The sequence below is a fragment of the Artemia franciscana genome, chromosome 4 (assembly GCF_032884065.1).
Source record: "Artemia franciscana chromosome 4, ASM3288406v1, whole genome shotgun sequence".
Classification (NCBI taxonomy): Eukaryota; Metazoa; Arthropoda; class Branchiopoda; order Anostraca; family Artemiidae; genus Artemia; species Artemia franciscana.
The window spans coordinates 2,424,042-2,450,983 of NC_088866.1; the positions used below are offsets into that span (position 1 = coordinate 2,424,042).

A 26,942-nucleotide genomic window follows, 5' to 3' on the forward strand; every position below is an offset into this window, starting at 1 on the left:
TATTGACGAAAATACTAAAAAAAAACTGTGATCAGTGATCACCATATACTAGTCGTCACTGACAAAAAACTAATTTTTTAAAGCTTAAAAATTAAACAAAAAAAGCTCATTTTTTCCAGGAATACAGTAGTTCAATGGGTTCATTTTCTCTCTTCAAAATTTTCTGGATATCGATTAAGGTCTCACTGCCCTTTAGTAAGGTGTACTGGCCCGGCTGGTAGGACACGGAAATGCAGAAGTTCTGAATACCACTACTTTCCTTTTTCCCCAGACCCAAGGTCAATCTGACTTCAAGGTATTTACTCAAGTGTTCCACTAAAATAGAAAGAAAAAATTAATAACTGTGAAAATATTGAGACATTTAAAAGTCCAGCTAACTCCTTCGATACACAAGTCCAATAAAAATGTTCAGAAACAATCAGAAACAATTCAGAAACAATGTAAGATATAAGTGTCCATTAAGCACTTTAATCTTTAATGGTAAGCTTAAAAAAATCAGGCATATTATCTACCATTAAAAAGTGTCTCAAAATCAAACAAAAGTAAACAATTACCAGTTAAGAAACACTAGAAAAATGGCAACCTTGACCGTAAACCAGTTGGTTGAACAGAAAATATAAAAATTAGAAAGTTTCTAGCCTCGAAAAAATCATTAAAAATTTTAAGACATGGGATTTGCCATTAAAAGTGTCTCAAAGCCAAATAAAAGCGACCATATAAAGCTTTTTAGTCTGAAATACCAAGAACACCAAAGTACCCCCTCCGAACCAATATTAAGCCTATTCATACCTGATAATGTTGATTTTTGTTTTGGTTATTTCAAAATTGTGAAGTATTTAGGACAGTCCCACCTTTCATTCAGCGTTGCCACGTTGAACCGTGAAATAAACTAAACTAATTGTTCAAATTTGACAACACCCTTCATCCGGAAAAATTCAAAAACAAGCAATATGTTTACTCCCAAAGGCAACTAAACCTTCAAAGCAAAACTACATCTTCTATAGCGATATAGCGATTTTTGCTGGTATAGCTATAGCTATTTGAAGCCACTAACTTTTGGCTTATTTTTGCTGATTTTTCTCAGCGTTTATTTTCAAATTCCGGCAATAATGCTGCTACTAAAAGCTACATAACTGCATAGCTTAGTTTTGCTGATTTTTCTCTGCGTTTATTTTCAAATTCCGGCAATAATGCTGCTACTAAAAGTTACATAACTGCATAGCTTATTTTTGCTGATTTTTCTCTGCATTTATTTTCAAATTCCGGCGATAATGCTGCTACTAAAAGCTACATAACTGCATAGCTTATTTTTGCTGATTTTTTCTCATAACTGCATAACTTTTCTCAAAGCTACATAACTGCATAGAGGTATTTGTTTATTGAAAACTATATTCCCAATTCTTCCCCATTTTTTAAGATATGTGCTTGTGTAAGTATGTATGTTGTGCTTTATTATGCATGTCTCATTACAACTGAATCCCCGATTTTTCCTAATATGTTAAGATAAATATGGTTCTGTTAATTTCCAATTAAAAATTTCAAACAATTAGGTTTCATTTTCATTATCCGTTAAATATTTCAATTTTTTTGTAAAGTGCGTTATATTCACTAGCTTGTAGATTATTTTACATCTCTTTTTACCTTACAAATGTAGAGCTCTGAAATTTTTAACAGCATTCGCTTAAAATCTTCATATTTTACAAGGACCAATTGTTATGTAATTTAAGGTTCAAAATGAACGATTCAAATCTAAGGGCAAAAAAAGAAACCTCTGGCTCCTTCACATATAAATTTCGCGCAGCTTTCTTAAACTTCTGAATGTCATAGAATTAGAGGGCACAACTAGTGTTGTTTTAAAACACTGAAAGTCATGAATGTAGTTATTGGGGACAAAAGATACCTTTTTCTGTATCTACAAACTTCAAATTTCTGTTGCTTTCTAAAAATATATTTCTATTTTCTACCTTGCAGAGGGTTCTCTAGACTTACTTCCATCTTACAAGTGTATAGCTCGGAAACTATAAATCATCAAATATGTTTGTAAGGAAATACAATACATTCATTTAATATAATGCAAGGGAAATAAAAAAATAATTATCTAATTAAAAATAATTATAAACTAAAATAATAAAAATTAATGAATTAATTGAAATTAATTCAATGCAAAGGAAATAAAACAAGTCTACTAGCAACAGCATAAATTTTACCCTTAGAGTTGAATTCATTACTTTTGACTCTAAAGAGCATAATGACTTTTATAGGAGTATCTTACATTAGAACTTTCTAGTTTCCCTTTTTTTGGCTTTTTTTGTGCTATAAATATAAGAATACATAGAAATACAAATTACAAGCCCTTTCCCGAAAATTAAATTACAAGATATACAGGTTGAAATTTCGATTACAATATCACATACGATGAATTATGAAATTACAAAAAAAATGTCTTATAAAACCTTTTTTGAAAATAATAGCTTCGAGAAAATACGAATGTTCTGCCTAATCTACACTCTATCTATGTTCTAATCTATCCGTCTATGTTCTAATCTATATTCTGCCTGATCCAAACCACGACCCTTTAAGTGCCGTACGAAAAGATTCGTGAACTCCTTCGTGCCAAATTTGTAGATGCATTTAACAAATGATCTTTTTTTCTCTTTTTCTATATCTATTGTGGTAGTAAAAGTAGCATAATTTAGTGTTCATTTTTGAGAACTGCAATAGCTATTTAAATATAGGAATACAGAAAACTACAAACTACAACTCCTATTTCGAAAATTGAAATTGCAAAATATATTGGTTGAAACTAAGATTTGGAAATCTTATCACAGTCGAATCACAGACGATGTATTATACAATTATAAAAAAAGACCTCGTATAACACTCTTTTGAAAATAATACCTTCGAGAAAATGTAAATGTTCTGCCTAATCTACATTCTAATCTATGTTCTGCCTAATCTAAACTACGAGCCTTGAAGTGCCGTAGGATGAGATTCGTAAACTTCTTCGTGCCACATTTATAGTTATATTTATATATTCAACAAATGACCTTTTTTATATCTTTTTCTTTATCTATCGGGATTGTAAAAGGGGTTGGTTTAGTGTTAATTTTTGAGTGCTACAATAGCAATTTAAATAATATAAGAACACGGAAAAATACAAACTATAACCTCTATCTCGAAAACTAGTAGCAAAATTTAGTGTTCAATTTTGAATGCTATGATCGCTATTTAAATATATAAATACAGAAAAAAAAATACAAACTACAACCCCTAGCTCGAAAATCAAAATTACAAAATATATGAGTTGAAATTAGGATTAGGATATCGCATACGATACATTACAAAATTACAAAAAAAAAAGACATCTTATAAAACCTTTTTTTGGAATTAATAGCTTCGGAAAAATATGAATGTTCTGCCTAATCTAGTTCTAATCTATATTCCACCTAATCTAATTGGCACATTTTGTAATAATTTTTGCCCCTTCAGGGCAAAAATTATCTGTGATTGACGCACCCTCTAAGGTCCTCTCGAGAGATGGTTCATAATTGGCATGATTAGGGATTTACATTAAAACTAGAAAGCAAATATTATACCACAATATTTACAACTTCACGATATTTCCATTTTGGATCATATTTTGGAACACAACAACTTTTCAAAACTAGCAATAAGTTTTATCAACCCTCTGGCCAACAACCTCAATGCCTGGAGAACCCTTAATGGCGATATTTTCAAACAAATAAAAAATAAACATTTTTACTGTCCTTGGTACGTTCAGGTTCAACCAAGTGCTTTAACTTTGAAGTCAGAATAGTTAACATATTTGGACGATGAAAAGTTTGTTTAAAAGCTCATTAAAACCATTAAAAAGCTATTTAATTAATTTCATCATTTTGTGTATTTTAATTTAATTAATCAATATTTCTATTTAATTAATTTAATCAACTTAAATTAATTCATTTAAGTTAAAAATTAAATTCAAGTTAAAAAATTAAATTTACGTTAAACTAAATTAAAATAAACTAATTTAAATTAACTTAAATTTCATTTGAGATATACTTGAGATATACATTTATTAAGAAAAGAAAACAAACAATATTTGCCATTCGCCTGCCAAGAAAGGCAATAAGCTTGTAAGGGCAAGCGAGGTTATCACCATCAGATAATTAAAACCACGTTCATATCACACTACTCAATACAAAAGAAACTCAACTGATGAAGGAAGTAAGGAAAAAAAGAGAAAGAGGAAAAAGACAAGAAGAAGACAGAAAAAAATTTAACAGCAAATAAATCAGGGAAATGCCTTGAATAGAATGACAACCTGGAACGGGCCTTACATCAAAATTACTCACGAGATAAAAGAAACTTGAAAGCCGGAAGACTAGGCACATTTTTTACACCCTCGGGCAAAATATTCCAAACATGTGGACCATAATGGGGAATCACAAAAGATGCCAGAGTAGTACTCCTAAACTCATGAGTTAAGTTATCAGCTTTTCTTGTATTATGACTATGACGGTCTATATTAAAAGTAAAAAGATTTTCAAAAGCAGGGGTGAGCAGGCGATTCAAATATTTATACGAGAAAATCGCAACTTGGTAATCTCGAATTTGGGATACATCCATTAACTTATTCTTTCTAAAATACTCATGAGCAGGAACATCATCAGAATCATAAAATTCTGATAATAATTTTACAGCTCTATTCTAAACTTTGTACTCTTTTGAAACATGTTACAAAATTACTTGCCCATATAGAGCATCCGTAGCTAAGATATGGACAAAATATAGAAAAATAAATCATTTTTAGAATCTTTTTTGGGACTAGATTTTTAATTCTTTGCATCACCCCAAGACCTCTGCTTAATTTTTCAGCTATAGCATTTGAACATTAATATATAGCATTTGACATTAAAGTCAAATTGAATAATTAATAAATTTAATTAACATTTACACCAATTAAATTTTTATTTTCAATTAATTACAAATTGAATTTATTTGATTACATACCAGTGGCGTTTGCAGTGGTTTTCAGGTATCTCACAGAATTATCTTTCAAAGCTTTTGGCCAATCACTTTCATCTCCCATTTCAACTGGATGGGGTTTGAATACAAGGTCAAGCTCTGGAATCCGATTTTCGGCTCGACTCTCAGAATCGGTTGTATCTTCAGCTCCAGATTCATTATCAGATGTTATTCTGCTTCGCTTTGTCCTCAAATCTACAGAGAATAGAACTATAGTTACCTAATGGTTTCAGGGGTTTTATAATAGCAAATCCCGACCAAACACCCAATGCTACCCGTAAAAACACATTCCTGTATATAAGAGCGGACGGCAATAGAGTAGAATATATGTTATTCACTGCAATAGCTGGAGCTAACATGAGCATGACATGACACAAAAAAGGATCTAAAAGAAATAAACAGCAACACATGTACAAAAAAAAAATTAAGGCAGTAAGTGCTGCTTCAGGTCAATAAATTAAAAAGAGTCGTATAAAAATTAAAATAAGTCAAGAATCTATTTTCACGATTAAAATAGCGACCGTTTATACATAATATTTCAGAATAATCAAGTATATAAATGGTTGGTAATGTTATTAAATACCGAAAGGTAATGTTATTAAAATAGTGAATAAAATAAGGGACAAATGATTTGCAATATCTCTCGGTTGTAGAGGCTCAGTAAGTCATTAACTGTGGACAATTATTTTTTATTTGTCGGAGTCTAGTAACTGGTCCTTCAGTAGGGTGGCTCTCAAGGTCGGGTGGTACACCACGATGACCTGGGGAATTCAAAAAATTTAGTCCAAAGCGGTAAGTTAACTCATGTCTACGACTATCAAGTGAATTCAAGTTGAGTTGTTGTACTGCATAATCATATGTTGAGTAGTTATGTACAAGTATAATTTTTACAGCTCTTTTTTTTTATCATCTCGACTCTGTCTAACTGATCTTTCGTCAAACCCAGATGCCAAGCTGGACGCGCATGCACAAGAGAAGGTCTAACATAGCTGCAGTATAGATTTCAAAACCTCGATCGGTGTACCAAATCTCTTCAGGTGGGAAACGATTGTAAAATTGATGCGTCTTTTTTAGCCAGATAGTCAACGTGCGAGTTCCATCGTAAATATTCGTCCAAAAGTACTCCAAGTATTTTTACAATCTTCTTAATCGGCAATAGAAGAGTGGCTGTCATCCTTTAGGAAGGAAAAAGTCATATAAGAGGTCTTAGTTTCGCTGACTGTCAGTTTTACCTTTCCTAATTCAGCTTTTAGGTCATTAAAAATTCTCGTCACGTCAGACTGTTCGGTAGTCGGAGGGATTAGTTGCAGTGATAAAACAGTCAAATCATCAGCAAACTTAAAAAGCTCTGGAACTGTTGCTAAAATACGATTGAAAACAATTAAAAACGAAAGTGGGCCTAATTTAGTCCCTTGTCGCAAACCGCAACAAATATCTAAAAATCCAGATGGCTCATGATAAGGGAGTTGAACACACTGGGATCTTTTAAAAAGAAAACTAGCAGGCATACGTGCAACAAACGGACGGGCACCCATAACCTTAGCTTCTTCCACTACTATGCTTTGGTCAAGACAATCAAAAGCCTTCGCTATATCAGCAACTAATGCATTAACATAAGCGCCATTTTTTCTAAATGTCTAAGGATAGTATTCAACAAAGCAACCAAATAGTGAAGAGTATTATACCAGGGTCTAAATTCAAATCGTTGGGAATCTATGTTATCTTTTATGTCCTCAAATAAATAATCAAAAATAACTTTCAAACACTTTTGAAAGAGCCAGTGTTTTTTAAATCGGCCTCGTATCAGTAATATCCTTAGGGACCTTACACTTCGGGATTGGGGTAACATGCGCCTGTTTAAAAATACCAGGGGAATCACCATCAATAAAACATTGGTCAAAAATTGCCGTTAAAGGAGTAGATAAAAGATCAGCGCACTCAACAATCAATTTAATTGGTATCTCACTTGGGTAACTAGATTTACAAGGATCAAGTGCCTTCAACTTCTTAATAACTGAACTAATCTCTAGGGTAGGGATATTTGAAACTGAGTCATTAGGAGGTAATATTGTTAGTCGCGGATGGATTTTACAAATTGATACACAAATTCATTAATCTCACTAGGTTGCAGGGGTTTACCATCATTATCTCTAACTTCAACTTTGGTCACTATTTTTGCGGATAATAGTTTGAATTCTATGAAGAAACTTCCATGGATTGGATTGATGTATTTTGCTTATTATTTTTGAACCATACTGCTTACGTGAACATCTTATTTTATACACAATTGTATTTGTTAACATTTTGAAATCTCTCAGGTCCAGTTAAATGCAATTCATTCCTCAATTTTATCAGATCCCGAATATCTTGAGTAATTCATGGTTTTTCATTAGATTTAACAGATTTTATTTTTCGTGGGAAAATTTCAGAGCATTTTTCTAACAGCTTTCTACAAAATAAACGTGCCATCTTGTCACCATCAGACAATGAGAAGATGTCCCACCAGTGACGATATTTAAGCCAATTCTTGAAGAAAATTACTAGCTCAGGTATGTATTGTCAGTGCATTGTCAGTGCAATTCAATAAGTAATTCACAAGGTCTTTACGATAAGGGCCATGGGTCGGATAGTAAACAACACATATCACCAGTGATGCCACTTCCTTAGGTAGCCTCTCAGTCCTGTACCACAACCATAAGACTTCGAAACCGTGTTTTTTTGGTATGTTGCTGAAACTGAGAACTCTAATTCTTATAGATGATAGACAAATAGTACCAATACCACCATCATGTGTTACTGTAATTTCAACTGGTGTCATTCTTGGTTTAAAATAGGCACCATATCCATCAAATGCAACATACTCTCCAGTCGCGGACCACGATTAACAGATACAAGCAATATCAATGAGTTCATTTTTCAAGCATAGTTCGACCTCTTCCATTCTGTTCATAAGTGACTGGAGATTTGACAATAGTATTTTTGAAAATGAATAGGGATGAACTGAGGGCTTTCCACTGTCGTCTCGAATTTGCTTGCCAGCACATTGGATCGGTTCTAATTTGGGAAACTCAGAAAATATGGTTTGAATGGTGGGTGAATATTTGATTTCTTTAAAATTCCAACTCCGTTGGATGTTTCGACTGGACGTATTGTCGAAAGGCTGGCTAATGTTGGTTCTTGCCAGTTTTTCCAGGGTTTCAAGAGGGGGGGGGCTGGTATGACGGAGGAGGGATGTGCATTGTTTGATTTAAGATAGGCCGCATAAGATTCAAACTTATAAGAGGGACCGGATATGGCTGCCCTGCATCAACAGAGGTGCATTTTTTCGCTCCCCGTTTTTGGACCTCGCAATAGAGGAAGACACTTCCTCCTTTAACATTGGTCTGTATCTAAGGCTGTGATCCAGATCAGGAATCCACTTTTCAGCTCGACTCTCGGAATCTTTTGCAGTTTCAGCTACGGATTCATTATCAGAAGTTATCCTTCTTAGTTTTGTTCTCAAATCTGCAGAGAATAGAATTATGGTGCATCAATAGCTCTAGGACTTTAAAGTAGCTTATCCTCTGTCCAAATACCCAAGACATTATCAATAAGAAATCCTTGCACGAAAGAGGGGCGGAATAGAGGGAGATATTTCCTCCCTTAATATTGGTCCGAATTTCTGGCTCTGAACCAGCTCAGGAATCCGGCTTTCAGTCCGACTCTCTGAATCTATTGTAGCTTCAGTCCCAGATTAGGGTCTTAAAGTGCCTTTTTTAGATCCAGATACTACTCTTAAAAAAATATTCTGGTTTAAGAAGAAAGAAGGAATACATGAAGAATTTTGCTCCTTTAATATCAGTCTGAACAACCTGCCTCCCAGAATAACAAGGTTAAGATTTTAACCCACGAATGCAATTTTTCAGTTTTAATTCCACCCCTCCTTTCCTAAGAAAAAACCATCTCATATTTATTCTTCCCAAAGGATTATGCCAATGAAGACCTAGAAATGCGGGTTGTATCTTCGGTTTATTCATTATCATAAGTTTTTCTAGTTCTCATTATCCTTACAACGGCAGAGAATAGAATTATGGTAGACTGAACAATTTTAGAGTTTTATAATACCTTTTTAATTATCAAACATCTGGTACAGGCCGTAAAAATCATTCCAGGGATATATTTCCACCTTTAATAGCAGACTGAATGACCTGCTTCCTAGAATTAGAATCTGAAAGTTTCTGACAACAAAACTAGTTTTTTCGTTTTACCCCCCACCCACCTCCCATGGAAAAATCCTCTCACATCCATCCTTTTCAATTTTCAGAAATCTACCCATGTGGACACAGGAGAAGCAATCCCTTTCCAAACAAAATTACTTTAATATTTAAAGATTAAGTAGTTGAGCTAGGCAGATTTTGAGGGTTTGACATTGGACCTGATCCCAGTAAGTTCCATGTTGGACTTGACCAAAAGAGGATTTAACCAAAACAGTTTCACGCCCCTAGCTCAACCACTTCCTATAAAATATTTAAAAAATTATCCGAAAAACGAATTTATCCCCTGAAAAAGAGAATAACTACAGAAACTACAAACAAACTGAAATTGATGCAAGGTTTCTTTTCGTTAGACACTTGAGGCGGATCTATGATTCCGAATCCCACATATAATTTTCTAAAATTTCACTAACAACCTCCATCTGTTAAACAAAAAAATGATATGAATAGAACGACACCAACAAATCGCTGAGTATCAACTGATTCTGTTTAAAAAAAAACGAACTGAAAAAATGAAAGTGAAACCAAAGAAATAAATTTTGCCACTTAAAATATCTTAAAAACAAAATAATTGGCTATCAGCCTGAAGCTCAGCTTCCCTCCCTTCCTAAAGCCCTGCTGATTAATGTTGGAATTAAAGGGCCAAAACTGTCTCAACGATTTTCATGGCATTGGGGACATTAAGGGTAATGAATCTGGACCCTACATCCGTGGGCAACAGCGGAAAGCCGTCAGTAAATCTCAAAGAGCAACACTGTCCAACTTCACGCTAAGGATGATGGTGGCTAGCGTTTACTACGAGATCGAATGCGTTGCTTTATCAAAAGACCACTATCCAGCACTGTAAAAAATTATTGAAGGAATAGCTACAGATACCCTTGAATCGATCTCCTTTATGATCAGAGCTAACTGCCAACTGTTTCCGAATTGTAGAGTTTGAATTGTGCTTCGAAGCATATTCGCTTCGCCTGTTGACAAGCGAAAATTGATTGTTTTCGTAATATAAGCCCCCTAAAAAATGACACATGTGACCAATCAAATATGTTTTCTATCATGTGCTATCGACTTGTGTTAGAAAAAAAAAAAAAAAAAAAAATTGTGATTGTGTGTGAAGACTTTCATGCTAAAGTCGGGATGATGTTTCGCATCTTCCAACCATGCTTGGTAAATACGGATTGGGAAAAATTCTCAACGATCACATCGGCTACGCTTAATTGATATCCACACGACTCATGAGCTTATTGTTCACCCGATATAGTTTCTAAATAAACAAATGAACAGAGTATGTACGTTGCACGAAACTTATGTACAGGCAGTAGGCCTGAGATTGTTTTGGGCATAGTGCTTTTGAGAGAGTTAGTTTGCCTTTTCTAAGAGCCATGTAATGACGAAAATGGCCTGGGCTTGCGCAAAGCCTTCATTCAAGCCAAAGATTCAAGGGAGCCATGGGAGCCTAGTCAAATCTCGAAGAGCAGCACTATCCAACTTCAAGCCAAGGGTGATGGTGGCTAGCGTGCATTGGGTGATTGAACATGTTGGTTTATCAGTAAACTAGTATCCGCCACAGTAAACACTGAAGGAGTTAGCCTCAGATAGGTTACTTTTGTGATGATGACTAAAGCAGGTCAAAGGATAGTATTTTTTAAATCGACCAATCATTCCCAGATTGCTAGTTTGCTTCGTGCCTCGAAGTATGCTCACTTAACCACTTTACAGGGAAAATTGGCTGTTTTCGTAATTTAAACCACCCAAAGAATGACGCCTGTGACCAAATTAAAGATGACTTCTGCCATGTGCTATCGATTTATGTTACTAAAACCCAACGTCATGATACTATGGCTGTACGTGGAGACTTCAAAGTTAAAGTCGGGATGATGCCTCGTATCCTCAAACCAAACTTGGTGAACAAGGATTCGTAAAAATTCATGACAATCACGTACGCCTTGTTGATATCCACATGGCTCAAGAACTTATTGTCTATGCGACATGATTTCAGCATAAACAGTATACTTGCAACTTGCATGTTGCACATGCCTTGCAATTTGGTATAACAAAATCGACAATATTCTAATTACAAATGATTTTTGTTTTATATAAAATACAGTTTTCGTATATTGTTAGCCTTAGCTTAAAACAATGGAAAGAAATAGCATTGAATAGCATTGATGAAACTATTATTTCAGATATTCAAGAAAAAACGTGCCCACAAGCATAGTTTATATATCTAAGATTCACATCTAGTACATCATTCTTGATGGGAAACCAAAATATAAAAAAAGAAACAAATACCCTGTAAATACAGCCTAGTTGGCATATCTGAATTCGCATCAATATATCTTTTGCAAGGAGAAAGCAAAATAAAAAATAAAAATGAAGTGAAAAACAAGAAAAAAAAAATTAACACAAAATATAAAAAAATACACAGATTTAACACACTGAAAATTTGCATTTGGAATTTCCTTTGGGCGGGAAATTAAAACTTACCATGACAAAAAAAGAAAAAAAAATAAACATTAGAAGCTATATTGTTGTACTATTTGGGGTAGTACATTTCCTTCTCATCTCCATCATATTCGAGTTTTGCAGAATAAAGCGCTTCTAGTGTTATGTGGTGTTGGTTTTAAAGACTCGGTACAAAAGAGGTATATAGATTGCAAAATCTTGCCTTTAGCAGGACTTATTACTTTTTATCAAAGCCTGTTTATATATGAACATTTCCAAAATTGTTTACCAATATGTTTTGTTTGAATTAGGAAGTGATATTCATACATATTTTACGAGACAGTCCAATATAATTCGTCTTCCGTTTGCTATTACCCGTAGATCTCAATTTTCTATTCGGCATCTAGGGCCCCATGCATTGAATTGTTTACCTATGACTTTGAGAAACATGGATAGTTTTCGTAAATTTTGGCGGAAATTAAAGCTATTTTGCCTTAATATTTATGGTTTTGATAGTTGAGTGGACCTCAAGTGGAGCCAAGATGTTGGTTTTGTTTTAGGCGATACTGGTCAAGTGGTTTTAGTTTCTTTTTGTTTTGTCTTTTTTAAAGTGTAATCCCGTATCCATTGAAATGCAGGGTAATTGATAATTTTTTTTTCTTTTCCCTTTTTTCTTTTCTTTTTTTATTTTCCTCTCCTGTTTCGTATTGTATTTATTTGTATGTGTACTGGGGTTGTAACCCTGAACAAGCTTTGCTTCGGGTCATTTGCTTGTTTTGTTTTGTTTATTTATATTAATAAACCCATCTTTCTCTCTCTCTCTCTAAACAGAGCATGCAAATATGGATGGTATATTTAACATTTACATCCACAGTACCTTTATCAATGGAAAAGTAAAATTTAAAAAGATAATTAAGAATACAAAAAGAAAGAAAAAACAAATAGCCTTCACATAGAGACAGTATATTTAGCTAGAACTTGCATCCAGAAAACCCATGACAATGTGAAAGCAAAATAACAGAAGATAAATAAACTATACTTAAAGAAAACAAAGCAGAAAATATTAAAACTAAACTTCAATAGCACAGAATTATAACTAGGGCAACTTTTTAAAACTGTGCTGGTTTTCTTAAAATGTAGTGTTTCTTTTTATACTTAGAATCGAAAACAAAAGCCTACTTTCTAAGCCCAGAAGCTCAAAATTTATGATTTTACTGCAGATATAAAGCCTTTCCATTTTTGAGTGTTTTCTAATTTCTTGTGTATAATTTTTCTATGTGTTTACACGGCGTTCGAGTTAGCATTTAGTAATAAATACTTTTTGTGAACCCATTACCTTAAATTATCTTATTTGTATTGTCACTGTCTTAATTATAAGTTTTTCTCATTTTGTATTTTTATAAAAATACAAAATAAAAAGAAAACTATTTCAGCACTACTAACTTTCTAACTAAGACTGTCTCTATGGAAAATGCTATCTCGTTCCTGTATAAACAACAGAAAGCATTTTATGACCGATTTGTAAGCAATGAGGAAAAATCCAGCTGGACAAAAAATCCTGCTGGAAAAAACTGCTGGAAATCCTGTTGCAATGCTGTCATGATAGTTTCTGATGCTCTGGGTTGTTTTGGAGGGAGGGGGTAAATTGTACTTCAATATGGGTTTAACCCTTCCTTGTATTATTTTTTTCATTTTTTTTTCATAGGTCACTTCATATGGAAGAAGTTGTCCTATAAACTTGGGAGGGGTCTGATTTGGTCAAAAATTGAAAGTTATAGTGCCCTTTTAAGATTCTAAGTAGTTGAAGGGATATTACCTCCCCTCTCATTCCTTTTTAGGTGCCTTTTAGACGGGTTTTTGTTGTTTTGTTTTTTTTTTAACTTAGCCTAAAATTAAATAAAATATAATCTGATCTATGTGCTTATGTGTTTGGGACACAACTTACTGCTACCAGTTGGCCTTTCGATGGGTGAAGAGGGTGGACCAGGAGACAGTGGCAGTGAGGCATCCATATCAGCAGCCATTTTTTTCTGTCGCTGCTGCCTCTGTTTGTGCTGCTGGGCCAGTTCTTCAAACATCTGTGAGCTTTTACTTTTTAACTTTGCCAAAACTTTTTCCTGCATTGCCTCATATTCATCACGACTTGGATATATTTTGGAAATTAGCATGTCGAAGTTGGGATCAGGTCGAAGTGATCTTTTAGAAACTAATTTCTTTCGACAAGTAGGACATTCTTTATTACCAGATCGAAGTGCAGTCACTATACATTCTGAACAGAACCTGTGAAGACATTCTTTAGTTGTCATGGTGTTTTTAAGCATGTCTAGACAGATAGGACACATTAGTTCACTGTGCAGACTTCTTGGAGATACTGCTATTTCTGTGTTGTCATTTATTGATTCTTGTGGAGTTCTGTGAAGCTCGTATAAAGACAAGTCCCATGATTTGGTTAGACTCTGATCTCCAGACATGACTTATCTCTGAAAAAAAAAAAAAATTAAAAGACAATTTATTATTCCATTTTTTATACAATTTATTATTCGATAACTAATCCCCCCTCAAATTACTTTACAGGCAAAATGATTATTAATATGTTAATTACGAATACCCAATGATATCAACATAAAAATTACTGGAATGCACAGCATTCAAGTGAACAAATTCTCAGTAAGTATGTCATTTAAATGAATATAAATTTTTAAGTGCAAAATGATAGTCTTTAGCCTATATTAAATCAGTAATGACATAAAATAAGCCCTTCTACTTGTAATCATAAAAAATATGACCTTTAGTACTAAGACCCTGAGTAGTATTACAGCATCAGTAACTAATGGATCAAAATCACTGAGCATTATAACAAACACATTCAATAAGATTGGACATTATTCCTCTAGAGAAACAAGAAAAGCCCTAATTGATTATCTTTTCTGATTTTGATTGAGGTACAACAAATCATTTTCATGGAAGCACTTGACAAGAATGTAAACATCCCTCACAAAGGTCCAACTGAACCCTTATCTCCAAAACCATTATCATGGAAGTAGTTGACAAGAATTTAAAGGTCTCTCACAAAGGTCCAACTGAGCCCTCATCTCCAAAACCATTATCATGGAAGTAGTTGACAAGAATTTAAAGGTCCTTCACAAAGGTCCAACTTAGCACTCATCTCCAAAACCATAATATAAGCATTGACTTTCCTGGCAATGTATGCTGAAAAAACAAACAGCAAACAATACTTAGACATAGGAAGGTTAATTGTCATCATAACCACTCTCATTCAATTCAAAAGGTCACAGATAATTACAATAGGCAGGATTTTAGGATATTATAACCATATTTATTAGCTATCGAATGGATTCAGTTACAATGCCGAGTAATAAGGCTGATGGAGAAACTTTTAACCTTACACAGATGTTTGATCAAGTCCATGCAAAAAAGGTGCTACAATTAAGCTCGATTTTGATAATGAAGCAATCCACCCCCCCCCCTCAGAGGTTGGATCAGGTGCAGGCTATAAAAAAAATCTGGCTTTTATTGCTCGCCAAATTTGGCTTGGATCTGTTATTTCCTTCTGGTATCACTGCTGAGGACGAGACCCCGCAAACCCAAACTTCCTCAGTTGCAACCACTAAACTAATCCAAAACAAATCATTCTTACTTCCATCTAAGTATGGTCTAAATCTGATCACGCCTCCTATCATATGCCCTGGCGACATTATTTGTGGGGTCCTATCCTTCCCCTGCCACACAGTGAGAGTAACCCAGAAAAGACAAAGCCAGGACATTCAATCTGGACCCCCAGAAAGAATCGTTGAGATCTGACCATCACTTCCAGAAACTATCCCAATTATATCTAAAAACACCATTCCTGATCCATTTGCCCACCTCTTACATCACTGACTAGAGTACATTCAAAAAAACTTTAGCTATCAAATGGATTCAGTTACAATACCGAGTAATTAGGCTGATGGAAAAACTTTTAACATTACACAAATGTTTGATCATGCGCATGCAAAAAAAAATGCTACAATTAAACTAGATTTTGATAATGAAGCCCTCAACCCCCCACCCCCCGAGGTCAAGTCAGGTGCAGTCTGTAAAAAAAAACCTTGGGTTTTATTTAGCACCACATTTGGCTTGGATCTGTTATTTCCTTCTGGTATCACTGCTGATGACAAGACCCTACAAACCCAAACTTCCTCAGCTGCAACCACCAAACTAATCCAAAACGAATCAATCTTACTTCCATTGGCCCAGAAAGGCAAAACCAGGATATTAGATCTGGATCCCCAGAAAGAATCGTTAAGATCTGACCATCACTTCTAGAAACTATCCCAATTATATCTAAAAACACCCTTCCTGATCCATTTGCCCACCTCTTACATCACATGACTAGAGTACATCCGAAAAAACTTCCAAAGTAACATTGTACCACTAGAGAAAGAAGCCACTTCTTCAGCCAGAGCTGCCAACCTATAGAACAAGCTTACGGAGGACTCAGTACCTGCTGAGTCAATTCACACACTCAAGTGTAAAACTAACAAAAGTGGCTATGTTAAGATTTCCTGTTCAACTGGGAGGTAGCTGAATCCTTAATAACGAAATAATAAACAACCAGATAAGAGCATTGGTCCTACAGAAGCCATCCTGGAGCATAACAAATATTAAAATCCTTAACTTGCTCCAAGCTGAGATTTAAGATAATGACATGAATTTAGCTGTCCATCACCTACAAAAGTGGAATGACTCCCAAAGTTGTAACTAGGAGACTAACTTTTGTACCTGACAAAGCACTATTATATCCTTGTTGCAATTCAAGTCCTAAATAATCTTTGTAGTTGTCATGCTGATACAAATTTATGCCCTTCTCACACCATTCAAATTGGGCACATGATACAAAGCAACACAACTAAAATAGTTACTATTGCTTCTGATTAAGTCTGAACACTAGTTCTACTAGATGTCTTGATAACAAGAATTTAGGCACCCCCTTCCTACAAAGGCAAAATAGCATCCTAATCCCCATAAGAAATAACTAGGATATTAGCTTTTGCTTCCAACTAATTGCTGTAAGAATATCCTGATGAAGAGAATTTAATTCCTTCCCCCCCCCCTCGCATACAGGAAGTAAGTCGAATGGGGTAAGAGCTCCCTAAACATACAACTAGACTTATTCTTTTTTCCAACCATGTATGGTAGAATTCAAATAGACATTGTGTTGGATACTATAGTCTAAGAGCTTCATGCCCTATACAGCTCAGAGTGAGTTGGGCCCCCATGCAGAAAAACTATGGTATGGTTCTTACTTCTGATCGAATCTGGTTGAGGTTGGATATTTGTTTCTGCTAGAAATCCTCACCACATGAATTCAGGGACTTTTCTCTTTCAATTACCCCATAAAGGATATGTCACATCAGGCCTTTAAAGGGCACAACCAAGACATCAGTTCTTACTCCAATAAGGCTTGGTTGAGATCTGACCACATTTTGGGGTAAGTGTTCTAGTAATATGAATTTAGGGATTCCATACCCCTTAGGGAATGGATTATATTAAGGCATACAAAAATTCAACTGAGATACTTACTGTTATCCCCCCCCCAAAGAAAAAAGCATGATTGACACACAATATGTCTTTCTAGTAGATAGTTGATTTTATTTTTACTCATTCTTGACCTGATAGAGTTCTTTACTTTTCTTTGAGAAACTTGTTTTGTGGAAAAAGGCAACAGATAAGGTTGCTAATCCACTGGATACAAATTTGTGACAAATAAGCTGTTTATGGTTTTGAGTGGAGTTACTCCCCAAATCTTATATTTTTTGAGATTTTAACAGGGTCACCTCCAGGGGGAGGGTTAGGGGGTTTAAACCTTCTCTGGAATGTTTGTCCAACTCGTAAAAACATAACAAAATGCATGTAAAAATTCTTGATGCGTTTTTTCTACACCTCCTCCCCCCCCACAAAAATTCTGGATATGGTTTACAAAAATATAGGCCCAAGCTAAAGTTTTACCATCAATTCTAACTTCAAACAGGAATTGAAACATGGCTTAGAACAATAGAACCACTTTTGCCTGGATCTGCTGTCTAAGAGAAGCAAACGTAAAACCAAATCTGGACCTTTTTTGTAAAATTGCTATTTGGTGGCTTTTTACTCACTCAAAACGTAATTACCCTTGAGCAATACTATATTTTTATTATTATTTTTACCCTCTTATAGGCACTGGTCATTTTGACGAAAATTACTTATCTCATCCCTGGAGAGATATCTACCTAATATACAATACTGGTCAATATATTATACTAGTCAAATAGGGGTCATATAGGTTAAATTAGCTACCTCAGATTGCTGACATTAAAGGATGTTGTTGAAACAAAGAAGGAGTAAATGGCAAAGAAGGAGTACTTGGCTGATGCTATCCAGATCATTGGTCATAGATCTTTGTTCTAAAGCCCAAGAGAGGTCATCATGAAGACATCATAAAACCTGATAGAGTTCTTTACTTTTCTTTGAGAAACTTGTTTTGTGGAAAAAGGCAACAGATAAGGTTGCTAATCCACTGGATACAAATTTGTGACAAATAAGCTGTTTATGGTTTTGAGTGGAGTTACTCCCCAAATCTTATATTTTTTGAGATTTTAACAAGGTCACCTCCAGGGGGAGGGTTAGGGGGTTTAAACCTTCTCTGGAATGTTTGTCCAACTCGTAAAAACATAACAAAATGCATGTAAAAATTCTGGATGCGTTTTTTCTACACCTCCCCCCCCCCACAAAAATTCTTGATATGGTTTACAAAAATATAGGCCCAAGCTAAAGTTTTACCATCAATTCTAACTTCAAACAGGAATTGAAACATGGCTTAGAACAATAGAACCACTTTTGCCTGGATCTGCTGTCTAAGAGAAGCAAACGTAAAGCCAAATCTGGACCTTTTTTTGTAAAATTGCTATTTGGTGGCTTTTTACTCACTCAAAACGTAATTACCCTTGGGCAATACTATATTTTTATTATTATTTTTACCCTCTTATAGGCACTGGTCATTTTAATGAAAATTACTTATCTCATCCCTGGAGAGATATCTACCTAATATACAATACTGGTCAATATATTATACTAGTCAAATAGGTTAAATTAGCTACCTCAGATTGCTGACCTTAAAGGTTGTTGTTGAAACAAAGAAGGAGTAAATGGCAAAGAAGGAGTACTTGGCTGATGCTACCCAGATCGTTGGTCATAGATCTTTGTTCTAAAGCCCAAGATGCATCATGAAGATGCACTGTTGCCACCTTATGCACCAGCCAGACTGGTAAGGCCTAAGTAAGCAAGCCAAACATGCAAAGAGATCAGAGTATTTACATTTTACTACCCAAGAAAGAAGCCTTGATGTAAACAAATGCAACAAGATCTGTCCATTTCGAGATACATTGTACAGTTCTTTCAAAGCAGCAGTAGTTGAACAAAAAATACAGCTCAGGAGACAAAATGATTGTACCTACCCAACAAGGGAAGGAGCAGCCTCAAGCAATACATGATTCCTAATACTACTTAGTGGGGTTTTGAAATTTGGGCTTGGTATTAAGCCTCAGGATATATGTAATATTTATGGAGATTTAACAACATTGCCAATGTTTGTTTATCTTTTGGCTACTGTGTCCCAACAAGTGATGGTATAGATGCGAATATGCCCGGTTTAATTCTAAAAAAGAGTGCTGTTAAAAAAAAAAAAAAAATACTTGGTATCTATAAGATGATCTGGCTTGATTTTCTAAGAGGCCAATGACAAGCCAAACTCACCAAAGAAGGTAGTTCTCTCCACAGGACAATCACCAGAATAAGAACAATACAAGTAAAACAAGATTCATCTACAAAAAATATACAAAGAAGCTTTGTAGCCTGAATTTTTTGAGAACTTTCACATTGTCACATAAAGTAAAGCTAAAGAATATAACATTAGATTTTACAGCCCCTTCTGGTTGTGCTGATACCTCTTTTATTGAACATTGAGCCAGGAAGTTCAATGGGGGGGGGGGGGGTAGTCATGCTGTGCTTTCAAACACCCTTCCTGTTTCCCTTCCCTGGATTTCTCCCACTACCTAACTGATTTCATGCCACTGACCCACATCCAAACCAAATAACCAAGAACACTGAGACTTGAACCACCATCCTCATGGACAAAGAGTTTCAAGTCTAGCATGCTAACAAATTGGCTAAGTTGTCAAATATGTAGAATTGCCTGATAAAAAATTTCAAAACAGCAATTGATTTAAACAGTAAGACAGAAATTATTAAATCTTTACAGAAGTTGAAGGAGTGCAGGTAGGAGTTTGATTTACAACTTCTAGAATCATAATTATGACACTGATTTATTTGGCAAAAATTCTTGATGACAGGCTTCTACCTACCATGGAGATTAGTACAATTTAGGTTAATAAAAATTTTAGGAATAATACCATAACGTATATACCTTGGCTAAATCTGATTTACAAGGTTTCACATATTTGCAGATAAAGTTTCTTAAATAAAAAGGAAAACAAACCTGACATAGGTAAGAGTGTCCCACAGATATCAAAGGAAATGTGTTTTAAAACCTTATACCCAAAGAAAAAAAAATACAGAAATAAGGTGAAAAAATGTTTTGTAAAAGTTCAGATAGCCTAGATTCAGTCTAGGTCAAAATTTAGATAATTCTACACTATAGGACTAAAATCAGACAGAAAAAAAAAATTAATATACCTTTAATATTCCATCTTGAAAATGCTATCCAATCCTCAAAATTAACTAGCTTTTGATTATAGCCTCAGGCAAAAATATTGGGAATAAGCTCAAATATAAACTCCTGACATTATCCAAAGCCTAGATAAAGTACTTTATTCTGAAACATGATTTTTTTTATTTATTTTTTTTTGGAAAGTGGTTGGCTATCCTGTGTAGGTTTGTTGAAGAGTGATTTGTAATTTACCTGCAAATTTTTAAAAAGAAATTACCACTACAAATACAAATAACATCTCTGGGGCAATTCAGCCAATTAAATAAAGCAATTCTACTTACATATATGTATGCTTGCTTATTATAAGCTTAATAACACACAAATGTCAAAATATATTGGCCAATATACTACATCTACGAAATACCATTCTTCTATTCTATCTGAAACCTATGCAGAATATATAATTTGAAAACTATAACTTGATACAGTATATAGTTACATATATATATGCATTTCTATATTACATTTCTATATGGCTGTTTATCCAAAGTTTAAGAATACACAAACATTAGTCAAATTTTCAAGACAAGGTTAAACATTTAGTCAAATTTTTCTTTCTTCTATTGATCACTGTCAACCATCAGAAATTGACTAGAAAAGTAAGAAAAGTAAATATGTTTATTTATTCTACATTTAAATATGTCTGTTCATTCATAGCACTCATAATGGACAAATGGCTAAATTGGTACAACAATTACCAAAGCAAAATGCTGTGTTAGCCTATAAGAGCTAAGAACATCCTGGTAAACTAGACCTACAGAGGAAAACGGATTAGAAAATGTGAGGTATTCATGAACCTAAATTCATCCAGTGAAGAAAACACTATAATGACAAAATCAAAGCACCATTAACATTCCCCATTCAACATTCATTCCAACTATAATGGTTGCTACTATGACAGGCTTCACTCCCATTTTTCTAAAGGGGGCCAATTCCTCTAAAGAATACGTACTTACAACTCTTTCATTACTCTTTTTCTTTTATAATGATACAATGCAACATATCAGGTAACATAATATTTGCTATATTAAAGCTAATAGTTGCAGTAATGAAAAACAAAGGATGGTATATATTTAATGGTTGGCTGGTTTATCAGGAAACAAGTTAAACAAATTAAAGTAGTACTAAAAGACTCCGTATTTTAACCTATTTCTACATATTATGGTTACTTTTCTAACAAATACACCCTAGCCCCTCAAGTCTGTTTGAGGGGCTAGGGTGCATTATCCTTATTTTAGGCTATTTCTACATATTAAGGTTACTTTTCTGACAAATGTACCCCAGCCCCTCAATGCTCCCAGAAAGGTTTAATTGCTTGCTTGTTTTAATGTACCAGGGACACTAAAAATAGAATGTTGTTCTTCAAATTGGTTATTTGGAAAATTCAAACAACTGTATACATCTTAAAAAACCAGGGAGATTAATATTTAATGCAAAGGATGTTTAATGCTAGTATGCAATTTCTGCCAAGTTTAAAAAATTAAGAATATGTTTTTTTCCTACTTTTGGGACCAACTCAAGAACTAGAGGTCATCACCTGAAACTTGTCAAGCAGTCTACAATATCCAAAGTGTCACTTTTCATCACAAATTGCCAACAGTAGGAACAAACTATCTAATGAAACAGTTACTGCTGTATCATAATGTTTTCAAATGAAGGCTGGATGCCAAGCAGTTCTCCAGAGAGTGTGAACTCATTTGGGATGCTACTGATCATAGAACAGCACTGGGTCACTAAAAAACTTTGTATATAACTTAAGTCATCATTCTTGAGCTCTACAAGGAGAAATCCCTAGATTGCTCCAGACTGGAATTTAAGTTAAAAACCAGCAGAAAATTAGTAAAAAAATTCATATTGATTTATTTATACTGTAAAATACTAGAGATAGTTTGTAACCAGTTAAAAAACTGTAGAATCTGTCTATTTTCAGAATATTTCAGGTTAAATTGATCTAAGAAATTGAATTTCAAGTTGAAATTTTTTAGACTAGATTATTTTTTTTTTTTTAGATTTGCTGAGCAAGGAAAATCCATAATTATTTTATCATTCTGATTTTCTTTATTTCATTAGTCTTTCTAAATATTATTATTATCTATTAGAAAACCTGTAATACAAAGAAAGAGCAATAAACAAAATAAAAAAAAATAAAAAAGAAGAAATACACAGTGAGCACATAGACAAACACTTAAAAAACACAACAAATACATCTTGGTGAATGTTGGTATTACCTGAACAATTATTTTGGATCATGAAACTATTGTTAATAGATACATTTTGACTTTATGAATATCTTTTCTCTCTTGCAAAACCACTGCACTCACCATTATGGAGTTATTCCAGCCCAAATATTCATGTATTTATACATATAAAATTTCAATCATTTCTGTTTTTGTTGATCAAATATTTTAAATTGCAAATCTGTAATAGGCCTAGTTTAGAAACAAATTTAGGCTATATATTTGCACATTAGGGGGGGTGAGGGTAAAGCACTGCATATATTAAATATCTAAACTAACCATTGCTGTATTTAATATATACTATGCTTTACCCCCCCCCCCTAATGTGCAAATATATAATAACTCCCTAATGGCGAGTTTGTGGTAGTTTTGCAAGAGAGAAAAGATGTTCAAAAAGTCAAAATGTATCTATTAACAATAGTTTCATGACCCAAAACAATTCTTCAGGTAATACCAACATTGACCTACATCTTAACTACTAAAATAATATATGCTTCTAGGGGAAATTTTTTTGAGCTTTTAATGGGGCCCTAAAACTTATTACCTTATCTACAATTTTAGATTATTATGTAGGCTACAAGCTTTTGAAATTATAAAAGTTATTCTCAAATCCTAAAGATTTTTCTGTTATAAGGCTACTACAAAGCTTGTTTTATTTCTATAAAATATGCTATTTTCTATAGACATCAGGGAAACATTTGCCATTCTATCTTAAACATTTGCCTTCTTATCTTACCTAAATTGCATGTCCAGATAAATAAGGGGGTGATGGCCTCCTGTGGAACATTTTGTTAGTGGTGTGATATGACTATCATCTGGCATCCCAGGTCAATCTACACTCTGCATTGCCCCAGTCCTGATCAACTACTTTCTTGAACACATTTATGGTTTTGAACTAGATGGTGGCTTTAGAGAGGCTATTCTAGTAAGGGACAGCATGTACAGAGAACAATTGCCAGTGCTCATGTTGATGGCAATAGGGGACTTGCAGCTTCTTTATGTGACCTCTTGTCAGGTTTGCAAAGGATAAGGAAAGTACTTGACCTGAGAGGCTGTTTTCTAGCAGTTTGCAAGTAGCAATTGCATCTCCTCTCTCCCTTTGATAGACTAGAGTAGGGAGTTTTAGGGTTACAAGGTATTCCTCATACTGCTTGTATCACTTTATGATAGGGAGACACTAGAGTCATTCCAAATCTCATATGGGGACTATTTCTGGGGGTGCTAAAAATGCCTCAATCTGCTTCAGCCTAATAGGCTTAGCCCTAAATAATGTATTCATCCATTGGGTAAATATATATTGTCCTACATACATAAAGTAGTATTATTAGATTCCTTGTTTTTCTTCTATATCCAAACTAAAGAAAACACTAAAACTGCAAATTTCTCATGATATTTCTGTCAATAAGATTATCATATTCCATTGTTATTCACTTTCAAATAGTATATTATCCATATTTCATTGCATGGAAAAACTAAATTTCATCCATTTGAGACTACAGAAATGCATTTAAAGTACCAAGGACATCAAAATAAATACATTTTTTGCCCTCTGGCTTTATTTATTCCTCAGGGCAGGAATTGGCTAATATTTTGATTTTGGTTGTTATTCAATTATCAACATCTTTGTTTTCATTTAAATTGTCTCCATTGTTGCCATGCTCTACTGTAAAGACCAACAAGCAAAACATTTCAGTATACACAAAAGGTGGAGCCAAATACAGCCCAAATATAGACAGTTTAAGCTCTACATCCATTTGCTGCTATTGAAGAAATGTAGGCCTATTATAGGGTATTGAGAACATGTCAAAATTGAGCAAGAAAAGTGATGATTTGGAACCAGATGAAAAAAGGTATTATAGGTATTTCAATGTCAACTAAAGGGATAAATACATCAAAATAGAATAGCCTAATTGGTCAAAAATCTCCTCCCATATCAATTAGCTTAACTAATAATTTGAAGTGTCTAATTTTGATGAACTTTAATAATAAGAATATTAATGTATAGCTTAGATGTTCTGCTCTTAAATGAAATACAGGTTTCCTTTCAATTCCTATTTTGGAACATGATTTTAAGGTTATATTCATGCATAGTTTTAGTCATTCAGCCACTGTTTTGTTTAATGTAGTTTACTGCCAATTATTGACAGTGTCTGCTTTTTACTACTGCAAAAATCTGAAAGAAACACCAAGTTATGTGCATGCTTTCTTCACAATGAAATTATGTAAAAAAGGAAAATTTTTCCTAATTAGCCTACTAAGCAGCTTATGCCCATGATTGAAATAGCCAACTGGGCTAATAAATATATTCTTACTTTAATAAACATATTATTTTAACTATAAATGTCAAAAAATATAATCTACGCCTATATTTAACAAAGCAAGTGCCACTTACACAAAGTTTTACTAGGGTTAGGCCTATGACTACAGTGCACTACACTACAGTAGGGAGGAGTGCACAATATAGAATCAGAGTAGAATATTACCAAAATTTTCAATAACACGGTAAACTTATATCTTTAAGGCCAAGAGTCGGGGTAAATTTCCTTTAAAATGTCAACAAAATATTAAATATTCCTTTTTCATTTTCAATTGTTTCTTCAAGAAATGATAATGGCATCGATGTTGCCTATAAAATAAATTACCGAAGTACTAAAAATGCTAATAGCCTAAATTGCGGTTTCACATTTCACTCAAAATTTTTGGTTTGACCGGACAGACTAGTTACGTTAGTATTCATAAATTCCATATTTTAATTAGTCTATTGTGTTAAGAAATCTAATCTTTGGCCATTTTAACTACTTGCGCCAAGTAAATGTCTTTTAGTGTTAATCAGGTACATATTTAGTACTTTATCCTGGTTTTACAATGGCTAACTTGATATTTCACTCTTGTTCATTTAAATTCTGTAAAGGTCATAAACATTTTAGCGTAACCAATTAAGCTTAACATAAGCTGATTACAAAGTATTATAAATTTCAGCCGAAGATCCGTTACTTAATAATTTAATTAATTAAGTTAAGCCATAAAGGTCATGAATTCGCGTCAAAGTAACAATAGTAATGATTGATGAGTTAAACGCTTTCAAATCATCATCATGTGTGTCTAATCTGAAGAAATCTTTTGATAATATAAATATATTGTAGTAAGTATTGCAATATTAAGCATATTTGGCCTAATTTGCATGGATACAAGTAACGATGTTTTGAAGTCGGAACACTAATTACAACACAAACTTGAAACTTATCGTCTCGAGGAAATTGTCCGTGAAATGATTGAAACATAATAAAAATTTTGATACTGGTACATCCCTAAATAAAAGCTTTGTTGAGCAGACATTGTAAGGAAAATTTTGTGTATACATTGTATACACAAAATTAGTATAAAAAATTATTTCATACAGAACAAATAAAATTAAAAGATTATCAGAATGAACCCGTTTCCAAAAGAATACAAGGTTAACATGCCAAAAGGCAAATACTGCTATAAGGCAATGTTACACTTTTTAATCAATTCAAGTGGCATGACTATTTAGCCAAATTATCAAAAGTCTTGAAGAGAAGTGTCTTTAAAGTGTCTTAAGATTTCTATAAATATCTTGAAAAAACGTCTTGAGGACGAAGTTGGGTGTTAAGGCGCCCCGGGGAAATTGGATGCTAGGTTCCTCCGTTGGATTTGACTGTTCGGACCCTTTAAGGCTCTCAGTTGAGATGGTTGCTGGGCTCTTTGGTGGCTAGGTCATAAGGCTCGATGAAATGGATTTCTAGGGCCCAATTGGAATAGGATAATAGAGCCCCCGCTGCAATTGACTGCTAGGGACTCCTAGGGCTGTGACTGGAATGATTGCTAGGACCCCGGTGGTTAGGTTAGATTAGGACCCTTGATGAAATTGAATGCTAGGGGCCCGGAGGAATCAGACTCTAAGGTCCCCAGACAAAATTGACTTCAATGGTCCACCGTCTTGAAGGTCTCCTACTGGTGGGCCTGGAAGATTTTCCTTTGCCTTCGTGAGTTTTTGAAAAGAAACTATAGCGTAACAGACACCTGTATCTCCTGGAAAACATTCCCTATGATGTAACAGGTACCTGCGTCTATCAGAATACATTCCGTATGATGTAAGAGGAAAACTCTAGTACGTAGGTGTACTATATACATGTGCTATAGTATTGTCTAAGTATGTGTGATAACTTCTTGAGGGTGTCACCGTTGAATATCTTCTTG

At 34.1% G+C, this 26,942-nt stretch overlaps 1 protein-coding gene across 2 annotated transcripts; it reads right to left on the reverse strand.

The window, feature by feature from the left end:
- Positions 1-59: 59 nt before the first annotated feature.
- Positions 60-25,339, reverse strand: LOC136025853 (E3 ubiquitin-protein ligase RING2-like). Of its 2 annotated transcripts, none has more exons than XM_065701879.1 (4): positions 25,208-25,339; positions 13,669-14,203; positions 5,014-5,223; positions 60-315 (listed from the first exon to the last, which is right to left on the reverse strand). In XM_065701879.1, the coding sequence occupies exons 2-4, from the start codon at positions 14,192-14,194 to the stop codon at positions 107-109; spliced, it is 945 nt and encodes a 314-aa protein (XP_065557951.1). In that variant the 5' UTR covers positions 14,195-14,203; positions 25,208-25,339; the 3' UTR covers positions 60-106. The 2 variants fall into 2 exon arrangements, with proteins under 2 accessions (XP_065557951.1, XP_065557952.1); XM_065701880.1 differs by lacking the exon at positions 25,208-25,339 and adding an exon at positions 22,025-22,177.
- Positions 25,340-26,942: the final 1,603 nt, after the last annotated feature.

Coding starts and splice junctions, on each gene's coding strand:
- LOC136025853 (XM_065701879.1), bottom strand. CDS start 14,194: ATGTCTGGAGATCAGAGTCTAACCAAATCATGGGACTTGTCTTTATAC. Junction 5,224..13,668: donor CGAAAGGCCAACTGGTAGCA/GTAAGTTGTGTC, acceptor TATTCTCTGTAG/ATTTGAGGACAAAGCGAAGC. Junction 316..5,013: donor AACCACTGCAAACGCCACTG/GTATGTAATCAA, acceptor TTTCTATTTTAG/TGGAACACTTGAGTAAATAC.